This window comes from Dreissena polymorpha, chromosome 5, assembly GCF_020536995.1.
Source record: "Dreissena polymorpha isolate Duluth1 chromosome 5, UMN_Dpol_1.0, whole genome shotgun sequence".
NCBI lineage: Eukaryota > Metazoa > Mollusca > Bivalvia > Myida > Dreissenidae > Dreissena > Dreissena polymorpha.
The window spans coordinates 112,294,907-112,305,237 of NC_068359.1; the positions used below are offsets into that span (position 1 = coordinate 112,294,907).

Here is a 10,331-nt window from a genome sequence, read left to right on the forward strand (position 1 = left end):
TCTAAGGGCCACCATAGACACAAACTAAAATCGCGGTAATGATACAACGTTTAATGTATTTCTTTTCTATGTTTATTGTTATCGTCGATGGCATTTACGCAACTTCTGCTCTTGACTGGGGTGAAAGGACGCTAATAGCTTTCATGTTTCTATGAACATTTGTATACAAAACTTAAAGTTATTAAAGCGTTTGATGCTAAACACAGCGAGTTTCAAAAATAAAAATTGGTACAGAGACATTATATGTCATATTTTTAATAAATAACTGTTACGCGAAAATGCCATTTTTGCCGTAGAACGCGTGAATTATTTTAATAAATGATACAATTGTGCATATGTTAGTGATACTTCTGAAACCGTTTATCTTAACCGCAAATATAGTGTTTTATCTTACAAAAGTTATCATTGATTCATTTTATTCTATTGACAAATCGTCTTACTGACAAATTGATATTACTCGATGAAAGGATCATTGCAATAATATTCATTTGGGGGAATTCAAATTAACGTTATTTTGTAAAACAGTTAGCAGCAAAGGCGAACACAACTGTTTTTTTTTCATTAGTCGGGGAATCGGTGTGCTCGCATCCGTCAAACAGTGCGCAGCTTTTCCTCTCCTGGTCGAACTGTGCTGTCACACAAGCAGGTATTTTTTGACGAAGACAGATCGACGAGCACTCTATCTGACTCTCAACAGGTGCGACTGTACGGACAGGAGGATTCGACATAGCGATACCAGTGAACACCCGGAATGCTGAAATTCAAAAAAAGTTATTAATTGTATTAAACTTTATCTGATATATAAATATATAAATGTTCCCCGACCTATTTTTTCCAAACATATTTTTTTTCGTAAAACAGGGTGAAAAGATGCTTCAAAGGAAATGGCAATGGTTCCCCTTATATAAACAACCCCCACACAATATGTCATTTAAAACCTAATCCATTATAATACATTTAAAACATAATGCATCATAAACTATAATGAAGTTCGCAAGTAAGCGAGCTTTTGAACGAAGGACGACATTCAGTGATCAACATTCACGCAACTATTCGGAATTATCAGACAGGCGAACTTTTGAAAGAACGACGAAACTCAATGCTCATCATTAGCGCAGCGAGGCAGAACTATCAGACAGGCGAATCTGTGATAGAACGACGACACCCACTGATCAATATACGACAGCGAGGCAGTAATATCAGCCAATTGCTCTCTAGGAAATAATCTACATCGTTTATTTTTTGTAAAAATGATATATGCTCTATCGGACGTAACTGTCTATGCCAAACCGTTTATATGCCATCCCGCTCATGTTCCATCTTCCCAAGTCCCAAATATCAATATATTATCGATGTGTATAACATTGAACTTTTGACTTGTCCATACATGTTATCATAGTAATTTATGAGAACGCGATAAACATACATGTTTCAAATATTATTGCTCAAAATAGTATTGATCAAGTAGGAACCCATTATTATAATTAAAAATAAAGAAGTGAAACTCCAGCTGCTGGAGCAGTATTGTATCTCATTATATATATAATATGTTGGTCCTTTATTTAAGGCAAGTGACCAATTGCCAAAAGCAGTACGAAACAGCACAATACGAAACAACATACACACATAGAAAAATATAGCTGGGGTCACCGCCTTGGAACGGTCAGTGCAAAGCATTCGGGTTTTAAACCGGTTTTATAGCGCTCAACCTCACACATGGCCTAGCAATATTCATGATACATATAACTGCAAATAAAATTTAACCTCATAGCATTGCAACTCAAATTAAACGATAATAAAGGGGAATTAAAACGATAACAATTTAATTACTCAATGGTAGGAAGGAGAGCAACAGACTTACAGCTTTTTGAAGAACGATGAAATTAAATTACGAACAAGGGTCAACCCCATCCCTTCTTTTTACCAAACAAATTAAGAATATTGCATCATATAGTTAATATTTCATCATTCAAATACAGTAGAAAATAAAACCACAGGAAATAAACATATGTCAAATGGTTAAATAAACAGTATGCATATACATTTATTTAATTTAGGAAAACAAAAATTTATATCCGCATATGATATGTCATTAAATGTACTTAACTAATCGCACCATTTTCGCCATCTGCAAACAAGAATATGAAGAACACTGATGGCTGCCAAACGATAATAGGCTTTATCAAATTATGAGTTGAAAATAAGCATGGAAACAAATAAAGAAGGCATTATGTGTATTTACGATATATATACACCATGCATGCTGCAAATGAAATGTCCTTAAATTCCAACATTAATTAAGTTGATAAGATCCCGAGCGGATACGATAAATTCATTCAAATATGTCACAATTTAAATGAAAGGGTAATTACTTCATGAAAATAATTGGAGTGCATCAACTTGAAAATATGCCCATGTCATCTGCATCAAGATGCTGAATATAAAGCTTCGCCCTTTATATGATTAAAATCACATCTAATTGACGCGAAAAACACTTATAATGGTTTATGCTATGACATTGACTCACGAGGTTTCTTTGGTTGTTCAGATCCTTTGATCTGGAGCTCGCAGATTGTAAGAGGTTGATTTTGTGGTTTCGCCATTACTGTGACATGTCTGTAAGGACCTTTGCTGGTGGGTCTCCACGTGGCTGAGCTGAATGCAGATGGGCTCAGGATGGCAGCAGCCTCGTACTTACCACGTGCCAGTCCCATTTCGATTTCATAGGATTTTGATTCAACTGCTGTAAAATAAATGCGATTTATGCAAGTTAAAAGCATTTTGTGATTTACCAATTAAGTAGAAACTGCATTTTCGAACAAAATGACTGTAATATATTATGTGTGTGTAATGATTTTATCAATCTTGAACCAGTTTAATCGAAATAGTCAAAGAGTCTTAAAACTATGGTATAATAATTATAAAATATAATCAAATATCAACAGTCAATTTACCCAAATGCGGCGTAGGTGATGAAAATGTTTGTACAATGTCCTGAATTGATTATCTTTAAACTGCGAGCAATTGTTTAACAAGTAATAATGGTTGTTGTTTAGAACTTTATGTAATGTATTTTATAAACTGAATTGTATTACCCCAATCCTAACCCACGATGCAACACTGTTCTGCAAAGTTTAGACGATTTAAATGAAATGACGTGTAAGACGGATTAATGAAACAACATTATGAACATGTATTGTGTCAATATGATAATACCAAATGCATAACCATCGGTGGGTTCTATTTAATATGGAGTATAACATACGAGAACAAATACCTTTTACATTGGTCCAGTTCAAAGTGGTGTGATTCAATATATAGTATTTGTAACACATGTGAAAATGGCAATGAATAAACAAAGTTTTAGAAATGCTGATGGTGCCCAAAACAGTACAAATATGCTTTATTTGTTGCAGCCATAACAACATTTTGTAAACCAAAATTACAGCATTTCACCAAAAGAATCACCTGATATAATGGCACGGACATTGATAATTTATAGTACGTGCAGTGGATTATGTAAGGGGCTAATAATAACTTTATTATGAACATTAAGAAAAAAAATTCTATATAACACTTTAATACTGGTCATTGTTTTCAAGATTGTCCAGTGAAGTTTTTAATGAACCTTTATACACATGAAGTTTCAAATAAATGACTGGCACATGGTAAATACAGAAATACTTACCAGGTGCACATTAACATTCAACTGATTTCTTTAGGTACAAATTTGGCATAAATCTGCAATATTGCTTGTATAATTAATAAGTTTTAGACAGTTACATCTTTTTATCACATGTCATCAAAGACATCTGTTTGTTTTGAATACATGTAGTGATTCTGGAGATATGGAGTTGTCCTACGGTAACCTAAAGCTTACTTTTCTCAGAATAAAGGTTCATAATTCTGATAAATTGCAGGCCAAAGCTATAGATCGTGCTCACTGAACCCAGACAATTACCATGACGTTCGAAGTTTTAACTGACTGTCAGTTGCACTTACAAATGTATTTACAATTTATCAGGACATACGCGTTTTGTAAACGAAAAACACTTAAACAACGGCATTTGTCTGCATTATTTTAGGCCTTGGTCGGTGGCATCATTATTTTACAGCAATTATAATTACACACCAAACATTCAACCATTTTGACTATAAATTAAATGCTCAAAGAGACAATGCTACTGATAAATGCTTCTCAATCCGACAATGCGTTAACTCTATAGTGTGCATGCGTGTGTGTGTTTATGAGTGTATGTGCGTGCGTGTGCGTGCCTGTTTGTGGGTGCAAATTCGTGTGTGTGTGCGTGCGCGCCTGCGCGCGTACGCGCGCGTGTGTGTAGCGAAGTTTATGAGGTCCTTCGCGCCTTATGCTGCATTATACGAAGGACCCGGATTTTGCAGCGGAACTCATATCGAATTATTCTACTTGATTCACGATAACTAAGACGCATTAGAATATATATTTAACAAAACAATACTCAAAGTTTTAAATCCCAGTGTAAATGAGTAAAATGACAACGTTGTACACCCATTTTTCATCACCAGTAAAACCCGGTTTATGTTATAAACCGATACATTCCGCATATTTGTGTCGTTCATATATTAAAAAGTAAAGTCATACAAGAATGTATGGACACTTCTTCGATGAGGTAATACTCAGTCAGATCAAGCTTCCATTCTGCATTAATGGACGTTGTCGTTGAGCATGTGTCTGTCAATCCATCAACAGCTAGAAACGACCAACCCTCGTTAGCCGTGTCCGTCTGAATCGCTGTCTTGCCAATTGCCACACTTGAAACTGAAGGCACATTCCGAGTTTTAACATATAATGTTTTAAGAAACACGATGATAACTTCCTTTTGTCTAAGACACATGCACGAATACATATATTTATTTTAGATAATCAATAATTACTTATCTTAATAATCTGCCGAAACTAACTCATTTAATAAATGTTTTTTAGTTTGTTGATATTGCAAAACGATTAAAATGATAATTAAACTGGATATCCTTTTCGCTGTAAGAAGAGTAAATTACCATTTCTATTGCCTATATTTCCATATTTACACTTGCAAACGCGCAGTTATGTCATTATATATACGTGTTATTTGTATTGAGAATATCAATTTTAAGTAAGAATTGATAATCGTTTGTCTAGGATTTTATAATAAATGTTATAACATAGATTGTTAATTTTATCGGATCAGCAGGTTAAACAGTATGCAGACTTTATTATTTTAATTCTGATGTACACATCATTTTAAACATTAAAGCAATAAATGAAGTATAGTAACATTAATACCCCAATATTACGTCTAATTTGATATCCTTTTATTTTTTATTTACTATTATTATTTTATTTTAGCATTACAATTTAAATATGTACGAATATTTAACAAAGCAAGCCTAAACCTAGATATCTCGTAATTGTGAGCAATTGAATACAAAGTATCGACTTTCACAAGAAGCAACAGGAGAAACGTTGAGAGCTCATCTTAGAAACTGTAGCTCAATGGTACGAAACTTGAGGTCCGTCCTCTGGGTCTACTTTTCAAGAATGGGCAATATTTTAAATATCCTGTTCAGTTTGTCTAAGTTTGTACAGAACCACCATCAGGTATTACACACAAACTATAACACCTTTGGGACTTGCGCTTAAGAGAAGACAGGTTGTGTTATTTTGTTTATAAGTCTAAGTAAACATTTGACACCTGGGTCGCGGCCAGTTTAAACGACCATTTTTACCAAACTTTGTACATGAACAATATCTGATATTACATACTTAATATGAACACCCTGGACAGTGTTGTTGAAGAGACGATTAAATAGGTTATTTAATAGGTTATTGAGTTGTACATCTATATTAAAAATGTAATCTTTGTGTAGTGGGCATCTTTGATTCTAGGGATATCATTTGAGCATTCGGTGTAGATGACCTCTAGATCATGCATCCTACTTCATGAAAGTCATGGGCGGTTTCAAACAAGAACAATTGTTAAGTTTTAAAGCGTTTCTCTATGTAAGACTTAATATTACTAGTGGCTCCCGATAACTAATATAAAATCATGGGATTTGTGTTTGAGACTGTATAAGTAAATGTAAAACCGGTGAATCCCGAGATGAGGCCACTTCTGTCACTTTGTAGAGGACCACTGTTCGATTTGACAATACAAATACCTAACGTCTAGGCTTGCTGGTTTAGAGGAAAATATAATAAAATGTCTTAATACATACAAGGAAATCACATAAACCCCGTTAACAAAGATACAATTAAAGAGCTCATTCAGAACGCGTCTATATTTCTCCTTATCCAAAGTAACCATGACAAAACATGTTTGTATCGAATAACAAAAGCGAATCTCACCTGTTTTACAACATATCAAATTATTTGATTTAGTATTAATATTTGCCCTTCTATCACCCACGTTGACCAACGCATTTCATGGAATATGTACATAAGGAGAAACCCTAGTTACATTAGTAGGAGATCATTTGTTTTATTCATATGATCACTTCAAGGTCGTGTATTTATTTAATGAAAGACATTGCCTTGCAATAAGTCACACGACAAAGACATCATAAACCAACACAAATATCAATTATGTTCTAACCCTTATGATAATAACAGTAATAATAATAACAATGCTGCTGCTGATGATGAAAACCAAACGCTCGTTGGTGTTGAACACCCAAGTTGGGTTGAAACAAAGTTCTGTACCAACTTTTTACAGTACACCAATTACTTGAATCAAAATGAAAACATTAACTGTCAAAAGAAATGACTAAGGTTGTGAAAATTAAGTTCCCACCTACATATTCATCTGTATATTTCATGCTCATAAGAGTACCTATTGATCGACATGTTATCGAATTCAGTTAAGTGTTTGCATTTTGATTTTTGTGATGTTTTGTTGCGTTTTCTAATTATTCCAAAATAAATTCTTCATGTGATAACTATAAGAAATTTATGCAGTGCCTACTAAAAGGTATATCGAATCGGCAAATTCAAGACTGTGAATTTAGGATATGATCTCATACAATTTCTTCTCGATTTGCTTCTTGCAGCGCATAGTAAATATATAATTATTAAAAGAGGCAAACTTATTTTTCATTGTTATAGCATAAAACATAAGCAGATGTTGTTATAGCCATCAACGTTCACGGAGGGAATTCTAGAGATTTTCCCGATTTGTTAACGACTGACTTCGGTGGTAAAACAGTTCTGCGATTAATCCGTATATTACTTGATATGTATTGAAGGCGTTTTATTAATGACTTAATATGCTTCAATCGTTAAATTAATGTTTTCCGAAAAACTTACTAAAACAAATACAAATGTACAATCATTGTTATAAATTACACCCACTTACAACGATACTTTTTGTGCGAACGCGGTTGCATTACTTTCAATAAAGTGAAGCATAGTAAATCAATCATGTGGCCCCCGAAAACATGTTTTAGCATGTATTTTCGCAAGCGGACACTCAAGAGCTGGGTTCGCCGCCTTTAAACGTTTAATGCAAAACATAGCATTGGGGTTTAAAACCGGTTTAAGGGCGCTTAAATTGAACCATGGCGAAAGTTGTGACACAAAACATGTATTCGTCATTAAAACTTCAAACTAAAAAGCGTAATATCATCACTATTCATATCAAACTGCATTACACGTTTTAATGTATGCATATAAAGAAAACTAGTCAGGCTGATGCTTATTACGATTCTATGGGGCATACATTTATTAAACTTGGTTGAAGACCACTCTATAATGTTATATCAAATATAGAAAAAAAGCTTGGCAACGATAAGTGTTTTGAAACGCATCAAACCTCTGGACCTTGCTGCTTTATACAAGATTTTTTTAAGTCACCAAATACATGTAAGGAAAACAAAAGAGCCTTAGAGTGGAACCAATTTCGACCCTAGGGTCATAATCTGAACACACTTGATAGAAGACCACTATACCAAATGTTACATGTCAAGTACCAAACCTTTGCACATTTAGGTTTAGAAAAGACGATTTTGAAAGTGCTCGCTTTATACATATAAGAAAATCATGTTGTAGTATCGTATCATGTTATGAGTAATGGTCTAAGGGAAGTTATTCAGTTATACTGTTACAAGGATTATTGTTAGAGTTGCATCCCCTGATATGAACCTGTATAGAGGGCGCTTATTTAAATGTGGAAACCTTCAATGAAGTTCTGGCAACCATAACTTAAAATGTCTCTTTTTATGAGTTTTGACTGGCGCGACTTTAAAGATATGAACCAACCCCATAAAGTAATTCAACCAGAAATTCCCGAAAAGTTGACAGTTAACAAAGACCGGACCAAAACAGCTTTAAAATGCAGTCATTGGCCCTAATCAACCACTTGATTGGAAAGATTGACATTTTTCACATTTCACAGATATATTTTTTCACAAAATACTGTCTTAAACATTTGAAATTTATCTTTTTTGTTCTAACATATCGAGAAAAACAGCGATGCGACAGACATTTTTGAAATGCGAATATCCCGAGATTTCACGGTCATATGACGTTAATTCTATTTTTAGTGACATAATGTGCACAAGTGTTTTCAAATTCAGAATGACATTTCCCGGTATTTTAAATCATTCTTGCTTGTTGTGTAAACAAATTTTAGTGTAAATTGTAAATACAAACTCAAAGTAAAAATTATTTAAAATTACCTGATTCACTTTGAAATCAGTCTTTTAATCTACCAGACGTAAGTTGTTAATTACAAATAATAGATTTCAGAAAATGAAAGTTATGTTTATAATTTCAGCAAAAAATGTCAAGGTCGATCAGAAAGTATCCAAATGAAAACTCGTCATGTGACAAAGCGACAATGGCGTCAAAATTGTGAGTTTCAGGATGATGAGAGTTATTTTCACATATTGTAAGATGCATTTGAAACATTTAAACCTTAAAATATGCCCCGATGCAGTAATTTATATTCATTCACGAATATATGTAGAAAAGTATCCAAGAAAACTGTCTTTGATTTATAGCGTGACATAAGTATGTTACGACTCTGGTTGACGTTCGATATGAGGTTCGCTTCAGCGTACAGGTCTGTCAATACTATATAAACTGTTCGCCGAAGTTTCTTTAGCTATTTTCAATGAGTTGTGATTTGGTAGTCATTCTAATCTAAGTAATCGGCCTCGAGCCGGGTTCGACAATACATAATTTTGGCGACGAGTGAAAAACGGATCCTTAGGATATGAAATTGCAGCAGCTAGTATTTTTGACATTGCGGGAATTTCTTATTTCGACGTTGGAACAGATCGGTCTACACTGGGATTTCAGTGGACAAGATGGCTGCGATCGTTCGAACTGTATGCAGATGGAAAAGGTATTGCCAGTGATGCACAACGGAAAGCCTTGCTACTTCACAGTGCAGGACTCGAAGTGCAAGACATATTTTATACGTTGAATTGTCCTGATCCATGTGTGTAAACGAGCATTGAATGACTATTTTACACCAAAAGTGAAAGTTGATTTTGAGCGATCCAAGTTTCGTGGATTAACTAAAACATCTGATGAGTCAGTAGAAGCATAATTATGTAACGCGACTGAGTCAGAGAGCTGTGTACTGTAACTTTACGGATGTTAATGAAAATATTCGTGATAAGTTAATTGAATAGTGTACTTCACAGAGAATGAGACGAAAGATTCTAGAAATGGGTTATCGGGTCGTTACGCCCTAAAACTTGTTCGGCCAAGGTCACCCTGAGTCGTTTCGCACTGGGTCGTTTCGCCCATACAAGTGGGTTGTTTCGCCCTTATTTTATTTTAATATAATATTATGTGTTTTTTTTTAATATTTTTATCTGAATTGTATTTGTTTAACATATATAAAGTGCTTTGATGGATTCGGAAAACTGAAGGATTATCAATAACACATTGATATTGATGAACATTTTCAACCAGTTGTGCAAGGATTACGACGTGTTCCGAATAACTTACGTGAGAAACTTGAAAAGAAGATCGAAGAATTAGTTTCCATCCATGGATAGTATTCAAAAGGTGGAAGGTACAAGTAAATGGGTGTATCGAAATCAAACGGAGATGTAAGGTTGTGTGTGGACATGAGACGAGCCAATGAAGCAGTGATAAGGAAAAGATACCCTATTCCTACAACAGAGGAAATTCTTCAGGACTTAAATAAGTCAACAGTGTTTTGAAAGCTGGACATTTATTTTCGCATGCCTTTACATCTAAAACCGGTGTCTTGTAGACTGGCGAAAATTTCATTTGTGAGATTAACCCTAAGAGTCAACTATTCCAAATGCATCTTACATAACTGTCAACATGTACA

The 10,331-nt window shown here is 34.3% G+C and overlaps 1 protein-coding gene across 1 annotated transcript in view; it reads right to left on the reverse strand.

Annotated features, from left to right (window-relative positions):
* Nucleotides 1-2,510: 2,510 nt before the first annotated feature.
* The window catches only part of LOC127831552 (cubilin-like), a 73,649-nt gene continuing 65,828 nt past the window's right edge, over nt 2,511-10,331 (reverse strand). The window contains exons 5-6 of the mRNA XM_052356533.1: nt 4,625-4,801; nt 2,511-2,743 (exon numbers count right to left, since the gene is read on the reverse strand). Coding sequence (XP_052212493.1) covers nt 2,511-2,743; nt 4,625-4,801 — 410 coding nt within the window. The remainder of the gene's footprint in view (nt 2,744-4,624; nt 4,802-10,331) is intronic.